This window comes from Taurulus bubalis (assembly GCF_910589615.1).
Source record: "Taurulus bubalis genome assembly, chromosome: 3".
Classification (NCBI taxonomy): domain Eukaryota; kingdom Metazoa; phylum Chordata; class Actinopteri; order Perciformes; family Cottidae; genus Taurulus; species Taurulus bubalis.
The window spans coordinates 23091091-23117344 of NC_136591.1; the positions used below are offsets into that span (position 1 = coordinate 23091091).

The 26254-nt window shown below is 42.0% G+C and overlaps 1 protein-coding gene across 2 annotated transcripts in view; it reads left to right on the forward strand.

Moving 5' to 3' along the window:
- Positions 1 to 2566: 2566 nt before the first annotated feature.
- The window catches only part of nkain2 (sodium/potassium transporting ATPase interacting 2), a gene marked incomplete at both ends in the record, with an annotated part of 66481 nt that continues 42793 nt past the window's right edge, over positions 2567 to 26254 (forward strand). For both annotated transcript variants that reach the window (XM_079215973.1, XM_079215974.1), the window contains one exon: positions 2567 to 2620. In XM_079215973.1, coding sequence (XP_079072099.1) covers positions 2567 to 2620 — 54 coding nt within the window. The remainder of the gene's footprint in view (positions 2621 to 26254) is intronic.

A 26254-nucleotide genomic window follows, 5' to 3' on the forward strand; every position in this document is an offset into this window, starting at 1 on the left:
CTTTTAAATGCTCTGTCTCTTGGCTCTGTCTCTGTCTCCCCCCTCACCCCCCCCCCCCCCCCCCCCCCCCATAATCACCCATAAGAGACTCATTCACTATGATGGTTGAAGGCCATGTTCTTGAGCAGCTGCACGCCGACTAAAGCCACATCTCTCTCTGTCTGTGTTAGTGAGTCTCAGTGAGTGAAAAGAGCCCCGCCGCTCCCCTGCCGAGCGGAACATCAGCCCCATCAAGCCAGCCAGAGGCAGCAGCGACAGGGCCGGAAGTACGAGCGTGCGGCCTTCAACATAAAAGACTTCAAAGACTGAACCATTCGGAAGGTTTTTTTTTAAATGGATTGAAAATACCTACAATATAAAATGCAAAAATGTACACCTGTGCCCCTTATTAAACCTAAAGGCCTATGATTTTGAGCAGGGTGGAAGCACAATACAACACTTACAAATGCGGGGAAGACTGATTTGGGCAGTTTTGGATGGCAAGTGTGACAAATGTCCAATATTTCTTTTAACCCAACCAGGAAAACTGACTCGAGTCTGAGGTACGCAAGTTAATAAAATAAAAAAAAGAAACCCAGAGGACAATCAGACCTGGTCCAAATACGGTCAACCTAAACTAATTGAGAACACCACACAATATAGGACTTCGGCATTGTGTGTCAAAAAGGCTAATTATTCTAATGTGATGATTATGATCAGAACTGGCAGCAAGTGTGCAAGTTCAGACCAGTGACCTAATGCATTACAATGGGACCCTGCACAGACCCAATTCAATTGAATAACAATTATTAGTCTGTCGCACCCAACAGAGCTTGGGTCGTGGATCAGGTCTTCGTCATGAGCAACCCAATGGACCCTTGCGCCCCTCTAAGATGTGCTGAATATGGTATATATTTGGTATATATGGTATGGTATATATGGCATGTATATATACAGTGTCTTTCTATATATATATATATATATATATATATATATATATATATATATATATATATATATATATATACATATATGCATTATATGTATCCAACATATACATATCGTATGTCAAAGGGATGGCATAATATTGGAGAGCTCTCTCCATCACAAGCCAGTAGTCGTGCCAAGATGTAGCTTTATTTTGAAAATCCCAACCAGAACAGCTACTTTGTTGCGCGGTGTTTGACTTGACAGGTGGCAGGCGCGAGACGCTCCTCTCTGCTGTGTCTCTCGGTCCGTTGGTCCGTCCCGGTTCCCATTGTCTCCCCTTTTCTCACTCCTTGAAGCCAAACCCCCGAAGACGACCGAATAAACTTCGCCGTTACTCCGCTCGTATCGCTCCGCGCAGGTGACGTTTGGAGACTAGAAGTCTCACCCTGTCTCTCTCCATCCGAAATGTGGACATGCTTTTCTGTCTTCTTTCTGTTTTTTTCTTCTTTCTTTAACGTTGCATTCGCTGTAACGGAGTGAGGCGGTGAATTAACCGACCAACGACCGGCGGACTGAACGGTGGTTGCGCTGTGGAGCTGACGGGCAGATGCACCGGAGGAGGACTTGTTAACGTTCGCAGACAGAGACGCCGAAATCCTCTTCCAGTGGCTGACAATATCACAACATCCAATTTTACTCAACAAATTAAGAGAGAGCGAAAGAGAGAGAGAGAAAAGGGGAGGAATACTGGATTACAACCGCGGTGTTGGAGATAAAAAACGAAAAAAAAAAACACCGTGTTTTTGTTACGGTGTGAATGAAGGGATGCTGCCGCTACAAGCCCGTTAGTTCCCCCGAGAGGAGAGGAGAGGAGGCGAGGCAGCAGGGACCACTTTCACTTGTTTCTTCCAGCCTACAACAAGATCCAAGTGGTGCCTAATCGGATTATCTAACAAAAGAACATTTAATCTGGGATATTCATCCATCTAATAGTGACTACTGTACCGGGCTAATTCAGTGACCTCAGGATGCGACCGACCGACGTGATTGTAGACTTTCCACTCCGGTAGACGGTGATTGGACAAGTGGTTCCTGTTTGGACATAACTAGAGAGTCACTGCAACCCTTGCTTCATTGGTCAGTGTAGTTCATGTGTGTTCAAAGAGACCCACATTATCAGAAATCTGACTAAATTCTGCCCCATCACTCAAAATGCACCACGCCACCTGATTTTTCAGACTACCCAAACTGCCTTCAGTGACAGAGGCTTGGAACGGTATCTTCTACACAACCCAAACTGCCAGATACATCAAGGAAACGCTGTGGACTTGAATCATCCCCCAAGTGTCCATTTCCCATCCTTTGATCCCTGACCCCGTGTGCATTGGGAATCCAGGGCACCACGTTTACCCGTCAGCGACTCGGCCATTAGAATAAAGTAGTAGCCTTTTTATTCCCCTGAGCTAGTGAGTGTACCGGGGCTGCACTCTGCTCACACAGGCCGAGCAGCCAGAGCCTCCACCTGGGCTGCCAGCCAGCCAGACGGTCCTCCGGGGGGGGGTTTTGGGGGGATTTCGTAGGTCCAGCTGGAGGATTTTGGAGTTTTACCCTGAGCTTCTTCTCCACGTGGATCACTGGTGAGAGGGAGGAGGACGCCATGGGGTGCTGTAGCGGCAGGTGTACCTTGGCCTTCATCTGTGGCATGCAGCTGGTAAGTGTTAATGTTTATCATTGATCCAAAAGGCGAATGGGCAGATCAATCAGAAGAAAGTAAGGTTGTTGTTCAGTTCAGCCAAAGACAAGAAAACACGTACGTCTTTAACTCTGTGAGAGGACATAGAGCAGGGTATGGGTGCATGGATGGATGAATGGGTGGATGGAAAAAAGATGGATGACTGAAAGGCCACGTTTCCGAAGTTAATAGGTGTGTAAAAGGTCATGATACAAGCTGGGATCTGGTTTCAGGGACAGACTGACAAATGGTGGATGGAACGGATGAGTGGCTGTTGGTGGGAGCTCGGTACTAAGAGTCCATATAGAGCATTGATGGATGGAGGCTTTGAGTGATAAATTGAAAGGAGGTAAAGGAGGGATGGCTGCCTGGCTGGATGGCAGATGGATAGATGTATGGGGCAGGTACATGTGATTTATGTGGGGGATGTATGGATGGGGGAGGGAGAAATAGAGCTGATTATAAACTCATGGGAGCAACTTCTGTGTCTCTCTTTGCCTGACTCTCCGTTCACCATCGGTCTCAACGGAAACTGTAGGGAGGGAGAGAAGGGTCTGTCTGTGTGTGTGTGTGTGTGTGTGTGTGTGTGTGTGTGTGTGTGTGTGTGTGTGTGTGTGTGTGTGTGTGAGAGAGGATGTGTAATATCCTATAATAAACCGAGACTTCGCAATGATATGAAGCAGCGGACGGCAGGTTGATTTTTGTGTCAGGTCAAGAAATGTCCAGCTGAAGCGCGATGGATTTTATTAGCAGGACTTTCATCCCCAAAAACGTTGTCTTCAGCGTTACATCATATGGAAAGAAAATCCATCACAGAAAAAGGGAAAAGAAACTTAATGTAAGAATGTGTCCTCCTATTGGCCATGTTCACCATGCTAGTCACTAACTTTTGCCCAGATGCTGTTGCTGGGTACAGTGGAATGCTTTCATTGAGAAGAAAAAAAAGTTGCGTCCAGTAACAACGCTGATTTAAAGCGGCGAGCAAGAAACCATACAATATAGTTGTGGGCCCGTTCCATTCCATTATCCAAACCGCTCCTCCTATTCAGGGTCGCAGGGGGGCGTTTGAGACAATCCCACCTGACATTGGGTGAAGGCAGAGGTCACCAGGTCGCCAGTTTATCGCACCTACGGGCAATTTTAGAGTCTCCAATGAACCTGAGCTGCATGTCTTTGGAGTGTGGGCTGCCATGGGGAATACATGCAAACTCCACACAGAAGGACCGGCCAACCCCGGGATCGGGGATCGAAGGCGGGCCCCTCTTGCTGTGAGGTGACAGTGCTTGCCACCACAGTGCAGCAGTTGTGGGCCCCTTAACAATGAGACGCTGAGTCATCTTTCACCTGAAACACAGACATTTAGCACGTAATTGTTTTCCGTGTTTTGATTGATGTCATAAAAATGTAATGTAAATATATTTATACAGCAGTAATAGATGATTCAGAAATGTGTATAGAAACTGAAGACACACTGGGGTACAGAATGGGACGTTGTTCATACGCGCACTGATGTATAAACATGAGCAGGAGTGCTAGCGTCGTAGCATTCTCTGCTCAAGGAGTTATGTATACAGTAACTGAAGACCTTTTGTCATGTTGAATAGGACACTGTTACAGACGTCATGCCTGCGTGTGTCTGCATGCGTGTGCTCGCATTCAGTACATCTAAAAAAAACACACAAAAAACACTTAATTTACTAACAGATATTAATTTGTATCACCGCGTTGAGCAAGTGTTGTGCTTGTGTAAAGTCCACCGTGTTTTGAAATGGCCCCTTGCTATGCACATTTTCATTTTATTTATTTTTTTTATTATTTTTTTCGGAACAACAGAACAATGAGATTGGCTCATGCTGCACATACATGAAACACGCCATTGTGCTGTAAATGGGGATGCTGCGTGTTTCCGTATAGGTGACAAAAGAGGGGAGGGTTTTATGAGTGTGTGTGTGTGTGTGTGTGTGTGTGTGTGTGTGTGTGTGTGTGTGTGTGTGTGTGTGTGTGTGTGATGCAATGTGAATGAGAGGCTGTCACAGCGATAGTCATTGAGTCTAATGTGGTGGAACTAATGCCATGCCATAGTCAACAACATGTTTTGCTCTGTTAACTGTTGTAATAGCTTAGCCAGCTGATGCCACCGCCAGCTGAGTCGGAGGTCTAACATTACAGTATGTTACAGTTCGGCCGTGCACAGTTGGCTCTTTTATACAGACAGAAGCCCCCCTGATGGTGAATTCCATGACTTCACAAAGAAAAAACTAAAACAAATTCCTCCCACTGTAAGAATGTATTGATAAAGATATAGTGTCATTGCTGCCCATTTCTTTGTTAAAGGAAACCTAATTGACCACAAATTAAAAGACGGCCTTGTTCTCTGCTTGTTTCACGGCGAAGGTAATTGTTTTTGCCGTGTAAGGTTCCACTTAATAGTTGACCTCGCAGAGCAGAAAACAATGCTGGTCAGTGTGTCTTATGTAGTGGAACTGACGTCTTATTCTTTACACTTAACTGCCCACCCCTCCTGCCTCATTAGCCAGGTTAATTGGTTGAGATATGTGATGTCACCGTAGCTTTGCCAGGATCAGCCATCCAGGGTTGGAGGTGTGTCTGTTTCACTGCAGACGTCACCGCGTGTCAAATGTAATATAACCTTTAAGGTTATATAGGTGTATATATATATATATATACACATGTATATTCGGGGTGTCAAAACCACAAAGTTTAATGGACCACATTAGTGCTGACTGATTTTTAAATGATTGTTTTCTGCTTTTCCAGCTATTGGTTTCTCTTCATTTCGTGATTTGAACGATTCATTTCATTATTGATTCATCTGCCAAATACGTATCTCAATTATGAATTTAATCTATAAAATGTCACATAATGCTTACAAATGCTTATCGCAGGTTTCTGAATCCCGAGCTGGCATCTTTTAATTGCATTACTCAAAAGATTTTCAGTTTACTGTCACAGAAGAGACAAACAAAGTTAGTTGATTATGATTGTCACAGGTTTTTCTTTTGTTGTCATTCAATTCATAAATTGAACTAATTGTTTCAAAGACATTTGAAAGGCCGATCCTAAAGTGAGGCATCTCAGGCTCACTGGGAAACGTTGATTGGATGATTGGCTCAAGCACTGTGATCATGTGATTTGGTCTTCACACTGCTTGATGTGTAGCTTTTGTTAAATCTACAAGTCTGCTGCTTGCAGTGAAAATCCTACTAATCCAAATCTTTCCAGATTGATAAATGATTTGTTGAGATTGTTTTTTTGAAAGAACTGCTTTTAAGGAATAAAAGTTTCCATTGATGTTACAAACGTTGACTTAAAGATCTGTATACTTAAGGAAGGATATGTTGGTCAAATGGGTAAAGATGTTTGAGAAATCCAAAAGATATGCTATTTACTTTCTCGCTGAGAGGAGAAGAGAAGAGCGAAACCGCTCTCTAATCTGTATGTTGCACTAAATCTGAAGTAGCTGGATATCGTAGTTTAGCATTAAGACTTGAATCAAGAGGGAAACAGCTAGCCTCACTGTCTAAAAGTACCGAAATCTGCATGTCTCACTAATTAAGCCCATGGATGTATAAAGATAACTGGATACAGCATCGGAGGCGGGGCCTCACTCAAAGTCGCTTAGTTGTGCATGAAGCTAAAAACGCTCGACTTTGGAGTATGAAGTTTGGGTGAAAATACCTGGATCTCGTGGCAATATTCAACATCCATCGGCCTGAAAAACAAGTGCACTGGCGTTTACTTTAACTCCGCCTCCCAGCCCTTGGTCAGCCTCGTTCTCGGACTCAATCACATGAAGAGTATCACAAAAATACTCTGGATTTAGCTACTAGTGCATTTTACAACTTTTAGGAATTGATGATGAAAATAATGCTATTCAAGTGGTCGTACTGGGAAGTTGATTATCCTCTGATCCTCAATGTAAGTCTAGGTGAAACACATTTTTTTTGGCCCAATGATTAAGACATTATAGGTACAAAAATTGTAAAAACGCTTAAAAATAAGTACAAAGTTTCTTGAATCTTGTTGTCACTGTGAGGTTGCCAGCGGAAAATCCAATCAATTACCGAACCCGGCCAAGAAATAGTCCCACACAATTAAACCAACAAAATACTATATTCATCCTATTGACACAGGAGTGCTACATTCTGTTCCACAGTAACTCGTGACTACCGAGTGAATAAGGATGTTTCTCCAAATTTCCTTATTTCCCTACATATCCCCATCTTGAGAAAAAAAAGATATGGAAATTAGTTGCAACAGTAATATTATTATTTTTTTTTTGCCAAAGATGAAACCCACTCTGTCTCATTGTGCTGTGAGCAGAGGAGAAGATGAAGATTAGAAAGTTGGTACAAAATAAAAGAGATCAAACAGATCAGAGCAGATCAGATGGTGTTTTTACCAACACACATTCACTCACACAGACACACACACACACACACACACACACACACACACACACACACACACACACACACACACACACACACACACACACACACACAGATACACGTATGCCACTGGTGACTCACTTTCTGTGGCGATGATTGTGGTCCTTGTTGCTATATCAGTCCACACACCCACCAACTGCTGTCACAGAGATGATTACTAAATCAGCCAATGACGGCAACCGATGGCCTCCCCCCATTGGCCGGTTCAGTGGAGCGCGGGCAGACGGTCGGTGGGTGTTTATGTTGATGGAGCGTTCGTTATGTTGTTGGTGTTTAAGTTCATTGAATACAGTGAATGGAGTAGAATTATAGCTCTGCGACATTCATTGTAATAAACGTACGAGACACAGCTTTCATGTATGTCCTGTGACACGGTTGGAGGTAAGCCATCAGAGACAAGGTGTTTGTCGGTCTGTGGGAGTACATTCCTGTGACATTTCCACCATTGAGGGACATAATGAATAATTTACCACTTGGAAGCTGTGACATGAATGCAGAAACGGTGTCTCTGCATGTGCCACCTGATTGCGACACAGTTGTGTGCAGTCATTCAAACCAAGAAGTCATTATTCATTTGAGTTGCATTTTAGTGGGGGGGAGGGGACAAAACATGGATAAATCATTCTTGACAAGTTGAACAGTTAAAAGATATTTTGATTGATATATGCAAATATATGCAATTTTCCTCAACATGAAATGAAACATCTTACTGGTGAATTTAGTTAATTTTGGTTGATCTGGTTTGCAAATTGGAATAAACCATCGCTTTAAATTGAAAATAATAAAAGTCTGCCAACTCCGTCTAATTCTTTTCCGGCTCCTATATAATGTTATGATAATCGGTCACGGTTATTTCTCAATGTGCCGGGGTGTGTGCACCGTTTTGGAGCAAATCCGCTTTGAGAGTGCTTTGATTTGAAAGGGAACGCAGCTCCTGCACTCCAGCAACAAACACAATCTTCAGACCCCCTTCCTCATCGCCACAACTCAGTGAGATAAAAAGGCCTCACTATCCTTTATGTGCAACTCCGCTTTCAACAAGGGCCACACGCAACCCCACAGTCTATAGATTTCCTGTCGCGTTTTCTTTTACTCCATCTCTAATTTGTCAGTCTCTCTTCCCGTCAGGTCTCTGTCTTGTTATATATGCCCACCATCTCTGTGTATGTCTTTCTTACCTTTTTCATTTCTTTATCGGCCTCTCTCTCTCTCTCTCTCTCTCTCTCTCTCTCTCTCTCTCTCTCTCTCTCTCTCCCTGCTTGGAGGAATGCAGCCATCATACCTTGGCCACTGACACTTGAATGGAAATCCATTTGACGTGTTTCAATAGAGTCTGTGCACAAAAATAGCTCCCCCACCCTCCCACTGGTCCTGTTGAGGTGATTCCATTGTGCCAAATCAAGTCCGAGGCCTCGAACCTGGATCAGTCCAAGCTGCATTCCTATTGTTCAGGTTGCTCTCTGTGATAAAAGATGATTGTGCTATGCTGGCTTTCAGCTGTCAATAAAATATGGGGTTTAGAAAATTGCTGGCTTATATGAGAAACTGCTGGTGAATGCAGGTAATGTGGTTCAGAGGCGGCGGGCACTGAGGAAGGGATAATGTGCAGCAAGTGGGGTCCTGCATCAACCTGTCTGTGTTCCTTTTGCAATAATGACACGCTGGCTGTACCCTGTCCTGCTTCTTACACGGCTACTATTTTCCTATAGTCCCATATGGATGTGTCCGATTGTATCTTTTGAAGTCGTGCAGTTGAAACAACTCCCTAACACCAGATTCTTAATAGCCTTAACAAGCTTTGCTAGTCCATCGTGTCAGCCTAGACCAGGAAACTGCAGTCAAATTGCTTCCCTTTTTTTTTTGCAGTAGTTCAGAAGTAATATTTCTGCTGCGGGAATTAAACCTGCAAGGGCTTGACTCTCCCAAAAACAAAGACGGTGTTATTGACAGTTAACCTCTCTAAGAGATGCTCAGTTTATTTTGGGGAATTGCACTGCGGTCCTGTGACGTCATCGATCAGACAAATGGATCAGCTCTGTTCGAGCCCACAGATATTTTTTAATTACTCTGTCGGAAACCTCTGCTTCCTCTGGTACACCGACACCGAATGAAAGTAGGCTACTTCTTCCTTTCTCAGGTCTCAGCATCGATCTACATCTTTTGCTCCAGTTCTTCGCTAATTAACTTTCTTTAAAAATGTCTTATCCTCAAATGCTGAATGATTAGACAGTTCTATGTGTAACGCACCAAGAATAATGCCTGTACTAAAACGTGGAAGTAGTAAAGCAGGCCCTACTTCACTCGCAGTGCACACGGCGTGTATAATCAGGCTGGTCGGCTGTCATGGTGAACAGTCATCTTGAGGGCAGAGTCTGGAAACTCGCCATGATTAAAAATGTCTGCACATGCAGACAAGTTTCTCTGCAGTAGTTGACTTCTACGTTCCACTCAGGACTACATATAACATAGTTAAGATGATTTGATACTAACCACATGCCCATCCCAGATGTTTTCTTCTAATTTAACTGATGCTGTCAAAGATGAACATTTTTCACTTTGTTAATGTCTGTAATGTTGTGTAATGTTGTGATGTATGAGGGGGTGAAACCTTAACCGGTCTGTGCTGTTTGGCTGTAAATGTTACACACTATTTGCTGTACTGAAAAAAGAAAAGAAAATCAAAGCCACCGTGCCACCGTGGAGGGCGCTGACAAACAAGCTGTCAGCAAACAGCACATCATTCTTCAAATTCAGTCAATATATTAAAACCAATTCATGCGGTGTAAAATGGTTCAGTAAGGAGTATTTTACGCTGGAATTTGTCCAAGGGCCAAGCGGGAGGCGGGTGGAGCCTCCCAGCTTGGACGGTTATAGTAGAGTGCTGCCGCTGCTGATGACAAGGTCTTTCTCAACACATCTGGAGGTGACAGAGACTCTCTCTTCCCTGATTGATCTCTGATGGTGTGGATAGAGTAACGGATGTGCGTATACTTGTCTAGGGATTTGAGCCCCACACTCAGCTTCTGGTTTCATATTTAAGTCAATGAGTCGCTTGGGCTGTTGAGAGTTGCAGACCCTCCTTGTGTCTCAGCTACACTAGCTTTCGCTCCATTAGCATCTGGAATTCAATGGGTTTTTCTCATGCAGAGATTTTCTTACAGCTCAAACATGTTCCTGGGTTTTCTGTCCATGTACTAGGCTAAATGTGTATCTGTAACCTGTCCATCTTTCTGTTTTGTTTTTTCCCTCTCTGCAAAGCTTTCTCATAAACTGCAATTTTCCACACTAGATGTTTTTTGTTGTTCTTCATGCGTTCTTCTCCTAGTTGAGATTGTAGCGTGTCGTGTAAAAACATTTGGTGGCTCACAGAGAGCGGGCAAAACCATGATACTGTATCAGCTCCCGCTGTCATCATAAAACAGTCTGCAAAACTGTGAAAGAGAGGAATCTGTAAAACGTGAAATATTTGTTTCTTTGAGTAAGGGAAAGCTGACTCAATCTATATTCTTCCGCAGCTCAGCGGAGGCTTTAAATTTAACCTTTACATAGCTGGATTATTTGTTCTACAGTCTCAGTAATACCGACACGGATGTGGAATCACATCCGTTGTATAGACCACTCTAGTGCCTCTGTAAACACAAACAATGTGAATTATTAGTAAATAGTGCGATTGAAATAATGTTTTGGTTGAACTGCATTTGATGTGGGACTTTACCTTCAACTTCTTTTCTGGAAAAGCATGTTTTTTCCCCCTCAGTTTGCTATTGCGGATGGATCTTAATGCAACAATAACCATGAGCCTCAGCGAACTATGCTGAGGAGAGGAAGGCAGTTTGAGGGCTAAATCAGTGCTGTGGCAAATTGAAAACTCTTCCTTTATTGCTGTATTTATTGCTTTATTGTTATGATCAAAAGATGGAGCCTTAGTTGCTGAAAACACCCAGAATTGACCCAGAATCTGACACTGAATTCAGTTAAGCTTCAGATTGTTAAAATAGGTATAAGCCTTCTTTTTTATTGAAGACGTTTGACATGTCTCTGTGGGAAAAGGCTATTTTTACTAATCAAGGCCGAATTTTTTGCCGCTGCTTCAGTTTCAGGGTCTTGATATTGTTCTTTGATTCGTTATTTCAATTGAAGGAAGTTTATTCTTTGCCGCAATGGCGGTTATTTCATCTTTGATGCAAGAAACAAAGAGGATATGTATCAAAAGGTAGATCAATGTATCAATGGCTTTTTTTTCCTTAAGCAAACACATCGGTGTCTTCCTGTAGTAGCGTGAGAAAAGCCATACAATAAAATGGCACAAGACACATATTCTTCAAAGCATTCTTGAAAAAAATAATGTCATTGGTGAGTATTTTCAAAGTGATCTTCACTTCACACCCCCGAAAAACCTGCTGCGCCTCAAACTGCCACCGTGGAGGGCGCTGACAAAGAAAGGCCGACGTAGCCAGCGACATCCAATCGCTTGTTTTCTCCACAGCAACTCGGTGGCCCGTTTTTAATCTCCCCGCATCGCACTCCCAACTCCGAGCACATCTTTGAAGAGAGCGAGAGAGGAAAAGTGAGGCGACAACATGCAACAAAGGCCGTGTACTGGATCTGAGCGAGCGATACCGCTGGCCGCGCGTCTGCTGAGCTGCCAAGATGTGTATCGACGGTGCTGGAAGCTGACCTTGTGCGTGACCACCACTGATGGATGAGCTGATGGTGTTTGGCCGAATGCTGCTGCCTCAATATTTACACACAGTCAGGCAGGCGGCGGAGGGAAAGCTTGACGCGGAGGGACAGACACTTTTCTCTCTGTTTTATTTTAATAACACACCAAACTGCAGTGGTGCTTGTTGCTCCGCCTCAAGGTGAAACACTCTCCCCATTGTTCTCTGAGAACGCACATCCTGTTGATGCTATTGTTGTTGTTGCCGTGAGTCCTGATATTCCGCCTGCGCAGTCGTTTTGATCTTATTACATCAAAGGCGTGCTTGAATTATAATGGCCAGCGACTGCAAAGCGATGCCTTGAGCTTCATTACACATGATTATGAGATGGAGATGTGACTGGTGTCAGATGAGCTATGTGGAGGGGGGGAAACAACCATATTTTCAGGATGACACTGATATTCCGTTAATGGCGTCATGGATTTTGGGGGCAAGTTGCTCAGCACAGAAAGGTGATCAACACTAAATATTTTAGTTCCCAGCTTTGAGGTGGGAGCAGTGCTAAAACTGTATTTCTACTTACGATCTAAGCGCCCTCCCATCGGCGGTAAACTTGCCTGCGATGAAACATCTTCTGATGCAGTCTATAATCATAGTACTATATTTATTCATACAGCATCTTTCAAAAGCAGACGTCACAAAGTACTTCACAACAAAACACAAACTAGCAAGTAAAAGACAAAGCAAAAAAACTGGAAACATAAAAGACACAGTCCAAACAAATGGGTCTCGAGCTTCCTTATAAAAGTGGCCATGGTGTCCAGAGATCTTAAGCCCAATGGGAGACCTCAAAAGCTCAGCCTCCTTTTGTCTTTCGCCTGGAGCGAGGACCAACCAACAAACCCTGATCAGAGGACCTCAGAGAGCCGCTGCCAATGGAGTAGCTCTCTAATGTAGGCAGTCGCCAGGCTCGAAATGTGATCGCAAGAATCTTGTACTGGATTCTAAATTTAATGAGAGGCCAGTGTAAAGAAACCAAAATGGTGGTCACACAAGACCTTTTAGAGGACTCAGTCAAAGACTTGGCAGCAGCGTTTTGGCAATTTGTGGGAAGTCTTGCTAAGGCAGGTGAAAAGAGAAGTGCACTATTCAAGACATAAACATTAGCCATAACTTCGGCCCAGGCTTATTGAAGGCGGACGGATCTTTTAAGGTGGGCAGGTCATTCTCATTTTTAGTGACAACAGAAACACTGCAGTACCAATATAGAAGGTTATCTTGCAAGGAGCTGATCTAGTACTAATAGGGGCCACTTCATCCAGAACTGAACACAGAGCCATTTTCAAAAGTAGGAGAAACCTTTGATGCAGAAAGATTGTTTAAGCTGTGAAATAAAACATCCAAATTTAAAAATAAAACACAATTGTGATCTGAAACACAAAAGATTCTCAGAATAAGAAAAAAAAGAAAAAGAAATAAACACAAGGTCCTCACACATGAGATTAAAACGAAAAGGAAATTTATCAGAAGCATCATCAATATGAATTTTAAAAAATCACCAAGAAGCTATACAGCTTTTTCATATTGTGTAAAGTTACAAAAGCATGGTTAGAAACTTGTGAATTTCTCTTCGGGACAAAGCTATTTTCTCTGTTTTGGTTTCGTATTCTTCTTGACGCCATATTATTGTCGCTCTGTATCATTGTTTCCCTTTCTCTCTGCGTCTCTCAATTATTTCTCTAAGATTTGATTCTCTCTCTCTCTCTCTTTCTCTCTCTTTCTCTCTCTCTCTCTCTCTCTCGGCCCATTAGAGTTGCTCAGGGAGCTGTAAAAAAAATGTATGTGTGTCTTTGCATCTGCCTCCTGAAGGGAGTGCCTGTGTGTTCACATGCAGGGACAGCGGAGGTGGTGGAGCGTGTTAAGTCTTGCTTTAGAAGCCCCTCGACTGGGATAAGGAGCTAAGGGAGTAAGGAGGGAGGCAGGGAGGGAAGAATGGATGGTTGGATAGATATTTTCATAAAGGATGGATGAATGTCTGCATGCGGATCGATACTGGGATGGAGGGATCGAGATTTGGATGAATGGACGGAGGGAAGGCTGGGGGAGATGAGTTGGGGAGGCAAGGGAGGAGCGGACGATAACAAGAAAGGATGGATCGATGATGGATAGATACCCACGAAGTATGGATGAACGGATGACTAATGGACGAACGGGTCGTTTAACACTGCAAAGTTATCAGTAATGACCATAGATGGCAGACAGTGGAGAGACCCAAATATGTTGGGTGTTGACTCTGTGACAGTGGAGTAAATAATGTGTACGTGCTGTAGTCTGACAAGAGACAGGGGTTTATGCCCTAAATAATCCTTTCAGGTGACCTTCAAAAGACCAAAAAGCTACATAAGAGCAGGAATCCAAAAGGCCCATTAGCAAGCTTACCTGCTAGCCCCTCCAAAATAGTGTTTCACGTATCATTGCCCTCTGAAGTGGGGGTTAAAAAGGAGTAGTTCACGCAATAGAACTCACCTGCCCAGGCTCTCTGTGGTGCCTGGAAAAGTTTTCAATGATTGACGTTTAAGCAGAGCGGCTCAAACCAAAATTGAAAGCATAAGGTCCGAACGAAAAAGATGCAATGCAACAATGCTTTGTTTGTCGATAGTTTAGTGAATGTAGTTTCCATGAGCCCACTAATGGATACAAGACACTTGGATAATACTACACATTCTTTGCGGTTCTTAACGCCATTTGATAGAATACTTTGTGGTACCAAGGAGGGTTTACGGAGGTATACAATTTACAACGAAATGTGTGATTTGTCCAAAAAAGCTGATCTCATCATCAGGACAATGTTATGTGTCTGTTCCTTCCAAAATTGTATTATGTGACGCTTTTTTTAGGTTTAATTAGGTTTCGGGAAAGACTGCATCACCAAGGTTAGAGGACCGTCATCTTCATGGTCACAATGATCGATACATGGTAAAGATAAGAAAGGATCATGGTCATGTGAAAAAAAAGACACATTCGACTGTTGGTTTGATGTTTTGTTGGCAACATCATATGACTTCCTCTTTCGCTTTTGTCATAACTTCTACCAATGCTAGAAGATACTGTCACCTAAAAGTGACACATGGCCTTTTGGGGTCTTTTCCTGAAATGACGTACACTGCTGATCTATTATTCCGGTGCTATCTGAAAGACCTCACTGGCCTTTATAGATCCGCGGGATTCGTGGATTTTATTTTAAAAAATGCTACAGTGGTCAAGTTTGACAAGGAATTGATTTTTTTAAATGACATATGTCGTTGTTTTACTTCAGTGGCATTTAGTTTCATTATTTGATATTTTTGGCAGTCAGACTTTTTGAGCAGAACTGATGGAAGTCTTTTACTGGGTTACACACCCACACAATAAAGTTTGAGAGTAACTTACACTGACGGGATGGTTTGTCCGACTCGCAGGGCTCCCTTTTGATATTGAGCCGTTCTGTTGCTTTGATGTAATTGGCTCACAGTCAGAGGGAGTTGACAGTGGTAAGAAAGTGAAAAAGTTTGAGAAGAAGCCAAAACCAAAGGTTATTGTCAGATAAAGTAGCTGGCCATTATGGACCGTGACCTTTATTGATATTTCGCCCAAAGATTTACTGTCACTTGGTCAATACTGACTCTTCCTCAGGTTCAGAGGTTCGATCCACAGAGGGACTAAAGGTCCAATTTTTAATTCCTGACTCCATCCATTCAGAGCTGTTGAAACAAGAAGAAACTGCATCCAGTTTTCTGTTCCGGTAGCTATGAAAAGGCTTAATCTGTTGTGAAGCAAATCTTTCTGTTCTCGCATAAGTTGAGTGTGATTTCAGGAAAGGGTCTTCAATGAGATCTGAACGTGACTTTCACAATACTTCTGCCATGTAGTGCGAAGTACCAAGGTGATAAGAAGGCAGTTGCCTGAGGCAAGCAGCTGTAGGCCATTATCATACCAAGAAACAGGATATCACTTCAAATGCATAGTGAGAATCAAAAAGCAATGCAATTTAACACAAAATCACAAATCTCTCTTTTACCTTTCCTTCTTATCTGTGTCTTTGAATGGCATTTGATTTTTTGTAAAATTAGAAGTTACTAGTTCTGTGTCTCTATTGTCTAATAAGGATATATATAAAATTCCTGGAGGCTGACTCAAATGTATTGATACTTTTTGCAATTTTTTTGAACTTCTTTGGACTTCAGGGAGGCAACACAACAGTTGGTACGTGTAATGCAACACTCTGTTGTGGCAGCTGCAGAGCATTACACACTCAGGGAATTGGACGTGTAGAAAGTGCAGGTCTGTGGGAACTAATTTGGCACAAAAAAGGTGAAGTGAATAAAAAGTTTATTTCTAGCTTGTTCGATATCAGAATGCTTGAAACAACTATCACTAAAATGCTCATTTGGTTCAACTGAACGTACTTATTAGGCCAAAAGACCCTCAAATGGGACTAAAGAATAATTAATAAAATGCTGAGCCAGTTTGTTTCCAACACTTTTGGGTCAGGAACATACAATTGGCAGTGTGTTTGCAGCAGAAAGACATCACAATTTCACCTTGTGCACCCTTCACCCGCCAGCCTGGACATCATCTTCAGATGATCATTTTAAACCTGTTTCTCCTGACTCTGTCGTCTCTTCTGTCTACTAGACCTTCCCATGTGTATCATGCAACACAACATAACTAACAGTTTGCTACAGATTAGAATGACCAACTTGGAAATATACAAACTTGTCTTAGATCAATTAAGAGAGAAGTAGCTAAGCATAAAGACTGGAAGTAGAATTGTAAAAAACAAAGTTGTGTGCACAGTGACTTCTTAACTAGGTGTGTTTCTGAACTTCACAGCCAGGCTAACTGATGCACCCTGCTTCCAGTGTTTATGCTAAGCTAACTGTCTCCTGTAGCTTCGTGTTTAACGCACAGACATGAGAGTGGCGTCAATCTTCTCCTCTAACTCTCGACAAGAAAGCAAATAAGCTTAACTTATCAAAATGTCACAATATTCCTTTCAGATGTTCTGGGGTTGTGCCACATTTGCATTGAGCTAAACAATCAAACAATGATATTGTTTAATTTGATGTTACTTACCAAATCAATTAATCAACAATAATAGCACAAATATTAGTCTTTTATTATTTACACAACAAGACTCAGGGAAAATTCCTGCTTCCAGTTCCTACTGCTAAACCACCTGAATATCAGGCATGGCGGTCACTTTCATTTTGAGAAGTGCATTTGTATTTTTCAAAACACGCAGATAAATACATAATTTTACAGTCCTGATACTTGTTAGCCTCTTCGTTTTGGTAGCGTGGACATTTTTTCCAGTAAGGCGTGTTTTGACAGCAGCTTTCTTATCTGTGATGGGTCACATTTTTACTCCCATCTGCCAAGGTCTTCTGTCGCTTCTCCAAGAACTGCCATTATTTTGATCTATAAATACATTACTTGGGTCTTTGTTCTTTGACACACACACACAAATGAACACACTGCGATGCAATGCCCAAATTCATATCCATAAACTGCCAGGCGCAGACGCTGAGGCAGTCTTCGAGTTCTTTGCTCTGATGTTTTGCAATATGAATCCAGAGAATACACTTCTCCTCAGTTGGTCCCTGAAGGCACCACTGAAGGAGAGTTTTGTTTCAGTTTTGAATCCCTTTAAGGAATATAGAAGATATTGGGTGATGTGTGAGAGCAGAAAGAGCTCAACGTTACACTTTCATCTTTACCTGTAATCATTTTGCCTCCGCCACAGATCCCTCTCTCATGCCCTCTTCTCCTCTTCCTCTCCTTCTCCTTCCTCTCAGTATGAATTGATTTAGTCTTATTACCTTACACACCTGCCCTCTGGTTTGGCTCCACTCTTATCTCGCTCTCACACACGTAGACACACATCTATTGCCTTCAATTTTTTTCCTCTGCTCCCTCTGTCATACTCACAGACACACACAAACACACGCACACACACACAGTAATCTGATCTGGCAATCGCTTGTATTTTTGAATACGGCAGCTAAAGTGAGATACGGATACAGTCTCAGCTTTCAGACCGGCTCCATATCAGCATATCAGCCACACTGTAGTCACGTCTCACCAAAATAGAAGCACAGGATGTTTTTAAATGTAGGAGACATGGTGGTGGCAGCAGTGTTCACTGTGTGTGTGTGTGTGTGTGTGTGTGTGTGTGTGTGTGTGTGTGTGTGTGTGTGTGTGTGTGTGTGTGTGTGTGTGTGTGTGTGTAGGGGAGTACATACATAGTCAAATGTATAGAGCAATGCTGTGCCCCAGTAGCATGCCATTAACACTAACAGGGTTTGGGCTTTGATTCCCACAGGGCCACCTGTATAAAAAGTGGACACATTATGCAACACTTCAGGGATAAAAAAACACAAAATAGAATATATGAATATATTTCTATAGTGAAAATATAAGTGTGTGCAACTTTATGTGTCCTTTTTACCACAGTAAACTTTAAATATAATGTGATTTAATTGCAGGCCAAGACTCAATGATAGTAATTATTCAACGAGTCCTCTCTCCCTGTCTGAAGACTTTTGGCAGTGGTACAAGAACATCATGCAATGTCCAACTTTATCAAATAAAGGACAGCCGTAGCAGAGTTGCAAAGTGGAATGCTTTTTTTGTGCTTCCAAGGTTCTGAAAATAAAAAGCCTGTCATTTTCTGCACAGACAATATTTAGTGATTGGCAGTTGGAGTACTTCCAATGCTTGGCTGGGCATGAAACTCTCTTGGTTGAATCGCCATTATAAAAGATGAGCCAGTGTGTTAGAAAGCGGCTCGGGGGTGAAGACGCTGACCATTACCCACAGCGTTTAGCTCGAGGCCTTTGTTGCATCCTTTTCTTCCTCATTTCCTGACATCTCACCACTGGCTTGCAATGCCCCCCCACAAAACTGTATTAAAAAACATTCTGACATTCAGGTTAACTACAACTCCCACGTTGCATTTCAGTAAGAAGCATGCAATAACATCACTCTGCAATTTTTGGTCAAGTTTGGGAGAAGTGGGATGAAGATTCGTTGGAGATTGGACTCCATCACGGCGTAATATATTAAAAGGGGGTATGAGGCTGTGGTTAGATCAGGAATGGCTCAAAGGAAGGTGTATATGTATATATGCGGCCTCACTTTTGCTCGTGGTATGTGTGTTGCCCCTTTCTTAAACTTTCCTCATACTCACAGCCATTATTTTGAATTGACAGGAGAGGTTGCTTGCATTGCCAGCTCAGGCAACAACTGTTAACCTGCATAGTCTGCAGACCATTTTACATCTAACTTTTTTAGAACCAAGTTGAACTTGGTATTAAAAAAGTAAATAGAGGTCTGGGTCGCTGTCTGTATATTACTGACCCATCGTGACATTGCCTACGGTGTATTTGCAGCTGCACTTAGTGTGACATTTGAAATCCTTTATACACTACCACAAACTTTAATTTCATATCACAAGTTGTGTAGTCGTCACTATACTGCCCACGTCTAACGGAGGCAGCGCATTTAAAAACTTTCACTGGAGAACACAAAAACAGATAACCTGAACAAACTACAAAACAAATTAAAGCAAATCTCTCCTTCTGAATCCGACATAATCATTCACTGAGTCTGATGAAAGCGAGTCAATATCATTTGGCAATCTGTGGGCCTTTTGCGGTGTGGAGGACATGATTGATTGAAATAAAGAGAGACGATGCGTAATGCAGACAGTGTCAGCTGTCCAATCCCCAGAAAGGATTTTATGATTGATGACAGGCAGTAGCATTTAGAAGTCTCACAACTCTGCACTGCACTCTCAGCACTCACAGTGATTACGTCTGAGTGTGTGTATGTGTGTGTGCGCGCGTGTGTGTGTGTGTGTGTGTGTGTGTGTGTGTGTGTGTGAGAGAGAGAGAGAGAGAGAGAGAGAGAGAGAGACCTGGGAACAAGAGGAACAGAGTGTTGATGTTTTGTGTGTGATTCTGCATGTGTGGGGTTCATTACGCTGTCAAGCGTGCCTGAATTGCATGAATTGAATTTGCGTGTGCGTGCGTGCAAAGGTGACGGTGCAGTCTGTCCATGCGTGATTGTGTGTGTTGCTTCATTGCTAGTGGTGATAATGTAGGACTAAAGGATGGAGGAATAGAAGGGAGGCAGTGAAGGATAAGTGAGGATGTAGCATGAATGGGATTGATGTAGGGAGGAGTGTGTCAGGGGTTGAGGGATGCATAGGAAGGATGAGACAAATAGATGTGCACCAGACGAGGTCCGAAAAGAAGGTGTGGAGGACGGATGGACGGTTAAATGCAACTGCAGCAGATGGGGACAGAGAGACAAGGTGGTATGAAGGTGAGGAAAGGATTAATAAGGACAGAGAGATTTAGGGAAGAATGGAAGAAGTGGAGGGATGCAGGTATCGGTAGGATAGTGAGTGAGTTATGTTTGAGCAGTGATATAGAAAGATGGGTCACAGAGGGGATGGAGGAGGCGAAGGAGGAGGAAAGAGAGAGGAGTGAAGGACACATGAAGGTGTGGCAAAAGGGAATAAAGAGGTGGAGAAAGGATGGAGAGGAGGTGGGTGAGATGCTTTAAGCAATGTGTTTACTGCAGGTGGTTTGATCGTGTCGTCATTCCCTATAACCGTCAGGCCATTATTGTAATGAAGGTGACCTCTAACCTTACTAAAGAAGTTATTCCAACCCAAACCCCAATCTTGCCCTAACTAAGGTGTTTTTTGTGTCTTAACGTTATGTAATAATAACTGTATCTCCATGGTAACTGTGCAAACTCCTTCCCCTGACGATGACCATGAGATATGATTGAAAGCCTGCGGTGAGAACTGTTTTTTTTTCTTCTTTTTTCGCCAAACTACTTTTCCAAGGTCAAGAGGTAACTTTGAAGCTTAGTTTTAAAAAAAATCCTTCCAAAAATCAATGATAACACATTACCACGTTTGTATAGCATTAAGTGACAGAAAAACACCAAGTGAAGAGCTAAAGCAGCGCTCAATTCCATTCACAGAAAGCGTGTGAAGAAGTGCAGATGCTTAAACACTTAATCTAATGGCCCAGTGTCTACATATTGATTATATAGTAAAGACACAGTAAATCTCTGTAAATCCGTTACACACGGACCTGGCACACACTCACTTGCTTAGTTTCCCTCAAGATCGAAGAAAGAAAAGGTGTCATGTCAAAGTTCATTGTTTTAATCACGATAGGTCTCTGCTCACTCACAAGCAATGCTCATTGTCTGGCCATAATTGAGATGAAGTTTGTTCAGACCCCAAGAAATGTCTAATTATTGAATATGATTCCACTTTCTCACATCGTTAATAATTCAAGAATTGTCTTTTTGTGAAGTCATGCTTGCAATGTTTTTGTGTGTCATTATAGCCGTCTCCTTGAATAATGAGAAATGATTTAATCAAACATACTGGTTTGGATTTTTAGAAACACAGATTGTGACCCTCAAAGTGATTCCAATCAGGATAGTGTGGTATTATAGTATAATAACCTGCAAGTATTATACAACTTAACATAATTGTGGACAATAGTCACATATGACATTTATAATTAAATACTATTAACTGTGTATAACATGCTGATAGAGTGACCAGACGTCCGGATTTAGGCCGGACAGTCCGGATTTTCAATGCCCTGTCCGGCGTCCGACGCAGCATCAAGCTGGACGCGTATTTGTCCTCCTTTTTGCATACCTGCAAACTTGTCACCTTTTGGTGAAATTCGCCATTTTGAAATTAAAATATGTGAACTGGCCGCCCAGCGTTTCTGAGATTGGAGTGAGACACGGAGAAGAGTTGATGTTGTGATCTTAATAGAACATCTTTGATGTGACGTGTCGAGTCTTGGCCAATCAGCGTTAATGCCGTGTTCACACCGGACGCGACGCGAATTTGCGGCGCGACCAGTTTACATGTTAAGTCAATCCACAGACGCGCTGCGGCGCGAATTTGCGAAATTGCGGCGAGATAGACGCGTTGGAGGCGGCGCGAACAGAACGTTTGACCTGGGGCAAACAAAGCGAAGGACGCGGCGCGAATTCGCGTGAGTTGAATTATCCCAACTCTGGCGGAGAAATCGCGTGACGCAAAGTTGCAGCAGCCAATCAGCGTTGAGAATCAGCGTTGAGAAGCTCCGCCCGTCACCGCCGCCGTCTCCCTGTTTCTGAATGAAACTGCTGCTGCTCCAACTGAACCAGCGCTGACAGCGGCTTCATTGAGACGCTGTTGTGGGACTACGGATAATATTATGAACCCAGACACCATGGAGTTTGATGTTCCGACATATGTGGAGTTTACACAAAAAGTATAAAGCAGAACTGGTGGTTATTTCCATGGTGGATGGCATAATCGGTATCGTTTTACGGAGATACGCAAGACACAGTTCCTGGAGGAGTCGGTGAAATTCACCGAGCTGTGTGCGGCTACGGATGATGTTATGAACCCAAATACGAGGGCGTTTCATGTTCCGACATGTTTGAGACTTCCACAACAAGTATAAAGCAGAACTAGTGGTTATTTATTCCATGGTCGATAGCAGAAATGAAAGCTTCGTCGCTTGTCTCTCACAGAGGCAAGCAACAGAGCTAAGCCACGCCCCTTTGGTCGCGCCGCAAATTTGCGTTTGGTGTGAACACCCTCTTTCTACTCGCGGGAGTAAACTTCCGCGGTGGACGCGGCGCCGCAAATTCGCGTCGCGTCCGGTGTGAACACGGCATAAGATGTCTACAGCGGCCGTCTCTCAATACGCGTTCTTCTCTGTACTTGATGAGAAAACTCACAACTGAAAGTTGACGTTCTCTGAATATTACTGTTGTTGAGTCACAACATGTCATTTTAGGATGTTTTCAGGCGAGAAGTTAGTTGTTTAAGCATCAAATCTGTGGTCCGTTTGTCAAGAATCAGCCTACTTAAAAAGATAAGCCGACGAGTTGAGGTCCTGCTCGCAGGAGTCCCGTCAGCACCGGGCCGTCAGCGCTCTGCTGCCCGCCGAGAGCAGCCTGATCTCGGCAGGACTTTTTGAGACGATCCGCTGGCTCCGATTTCTGTGTAGCAGTTAAACATGAGATATAATTCAGTTTTGATTGTCTAACGAGCAATCTTTATTAGTTTGTTATTTATTCACAGTAACGTTACATCAGTTTAACGGAGGGAAAGGTCAAGATTCATAACTTAAGATTTTAATTTAACTTCTACTTTGAACTACAGCGGTGTCTTTTTACTTTTGACCGAATTGATTGCAATTATATGTGTATCTATATAAATATATAAGTATACATATATCAAATACATTAAAAAAAATAATACTAATTAATTGTTATTACAATTAATTATATATTACATATATAATATATATATGAGATATATATGTATATATATATATATACATATATATATATATATTACATATACATATTAAAAAAAAATATATATTAATTAATTGATGAAGCAGGGTATGCTCCAAGGAGATCAATTACAGTAAAAAGGGCTCACATCACCTCTCTTCACACTTAATAAAATCAAACTGCACCCCTCCTATGCAATTATTCACCGCCTCACAAAATACCGCATAGTGTCCTCCTTTTTGGTGTTATGGATATGGTCACCCTACATGTTGAACCGTCCACTTTAGGCCAGGTCACTCCAAAAAGTGGTCAAGGGAAATTAACCCGTGCATTTTTGCTAAATATTTGGTTCTAGAAATTTGGTGATATTCTGACTATTCTGACTCAGCGCTATTTGGAATTTTTGTATTGTAGCTGGCTAGCTAACAGCTAACTCGCTAGCTGGCAGGGCTAGCACTAGTCAGTCCCAATAGCTCCCTTTATATATATATATATATATATATATATATATATATATATATATATATCTATATATTTTTACTGCTCTCTTTATTGCTTATTTTGCTTGCGTTTTGTTCACCACTGCCCTGCCATGTTATTCATTAAAGTTGGAAAATTAAACTCTCCAAGCTAACAAACTTGCTAATGGTCAGTTAGCAAACTCAGTTGATTGTTAGCTTCGCTCAGCCACTAACAAAACCCTAAATTTACACAGTTTTGTACCACAGACATCTGTCTCAGACTCATAGTGTCTACAAAACATTGCTCTTTCGTTTTTTTCGTAGTTAATACTCCAACAGAGGAGGTTAAATCAAAGTGAATGCAAACGGTTAATATGATAGCGATAGCAGCATTTTCCATTTTGCACTCCCTTGTGCAAATTCAATAGTCCTGGCAATTCCATTGGGTTGAATTTAAATCACAGGTGTGCTTTTGTTACTTAGATGTCATCACAAACTGAGTGATCATACTAAAACGGCTATTTATTTTATACATCTTAATATTGTAAGTAATGCTAATAATAATTTGGGGCTCAATCAGAGGAAGTCCGGCCATAAACACACTAGGTCTCTAAAGTTGACCAGGAGCAAGGGATTGTTGTACCTGCACATCGGGAGGAGAAACCTTTTACAATCTGCTGCTTCTTTTGTTATTTACTTTACTTATTATAACAACGTCAGTATGGCAGCGCTCCAGCTGCTTCCCCAGTTTTTAGCTCCCAATTTTCAGGAAAAGAAGTTACACCTTTGAAACTTTCCAAGCACAGAAGGAGAGCCCCACACTGCACTTCCGAATTAAATATCGATACCAAATTAACTTTGCTACAGTTTGCTCTTTTGTGCAGTTATCTTTTAAATGTGGATCATTAGTGAATTGGGGACCATTTCGGCATTACACTGCAGAGTTTATCTGACAAGAACCACATTGGATGCATAAACTTAAAAGGACAAAATCCCATCTTCATCACTGCATCACATTGCAGTCCCTGTAGCTGAACGCCTCTGTAGTCGTAAGCTCGTGTGAGTGAATGTGTTTGAATATCAGCTGCGGTAGTTAAATTTTTTACAGGAAGGGAAATGCTAACCCAACAAACCTTCTGCTTGAGAACTAATATTTCCTTTGAGCTTATTAATACTCTCAGATCCATGTTTACAACTCATAACATTTAGTCTTAATGAGATTTTCATTTAATAAATGTCCTAAATTATTGCTGTGTGGTATTACACATTAGTGAAACAACCTTCTTATGATTATTAAGAGAGGAAACTGAGCAGTTAGCAGCCGCAGTGATCAGCACGACGGCAAAGAGTAATCTTTAAGTAGTGTTCCAGTCGGAGCTGCTAGACAGCTTCTGGGAAGAAAAACGCACACAAACACACACTTGATGAATGGAAGTGGTTGATAAATTGCATTACACAAGAGCATTTAGACGACTACACAAACAGTATTGTAGCAACGCTGGCTTCATACGCACAAACAACACATACACACATTAACTTATTTGGTGGGTTTAATGTAAAATAGAGCTAAAACAATTAGTCATTTGATCGGTTAGTAGTCAATTGACAGAAAGGTAATCATCAGCAACATTGATGAATGTTAACTTTATATAGTTCATGAACAACATTTGCTGTTTCTACTGTCTCGAAATGAAGGATTTGCTACTGTTCCCTGTTTTACATCTTTTTAAAGGATGTTTTCTGTTTTCCTTTTTTTGTTTACACAGACTGCTTACTGAACTATAATGTAATGTTTTGTCCAGCTGAACGCTTTTGTGGATCGAGATTTTTAGATTCTAGTTTACTGGGAAAAGTCAATACTAGACAATACTCTAGGACACAGACAAATTATATGCACATGTGTTGATATACAGTAAATTGATTTATGTTACATGTACTGGAAACAGAAAATTGACCTTTGATTTTTCATGTAAAGTAATTTACAGGGAATCGAAAATGTCCCTTCCACCGCAACAAAGGAAATACCTCTGGTATTGCAGTAAAAACATACATATAAACATATGTAAATCCATGCCATATGTTGCGCATTTGGACATAGGAGGTCCAGGCGTGCATGGTTTTGTATGGATTTCTTTCATCAACAGCACTGAAAGTACCCAAACACACTGAAAAGTACAGAAACACACTCTGATCAGCTTTACACTACATACTACAGGCTATTCTAGTCCAATACTGAATCAAACAGTTTCTTATACATATATAAATATCAGCTTATATTATCACTAACAACTTCATTAACACTGGCGACATTCTACACATTCACACAACTGTCATTCTCACAGGCTACTGGTGCTTGTTACAGTGTTTCCGGTCGCTTGTTAGCTAAGCTAAGTGATTCATTCTATTTCAGACACATCATGACATTCAACTTCCAAACTGACATACATTCATATTTGCCTTCCTAACAGTTATGCTCATGTGTCGCTACTTTTATACCATTTAATCACTTTCACTTTCACCCACCTGAAAAGTACATAAACACACTCTGATCAGCTCCACACTACATACTACAGGCTATTCTAGTCCAATACTGAATAACGCGAGCGTAGCTTTTTCCCTAGGACCCCTGAG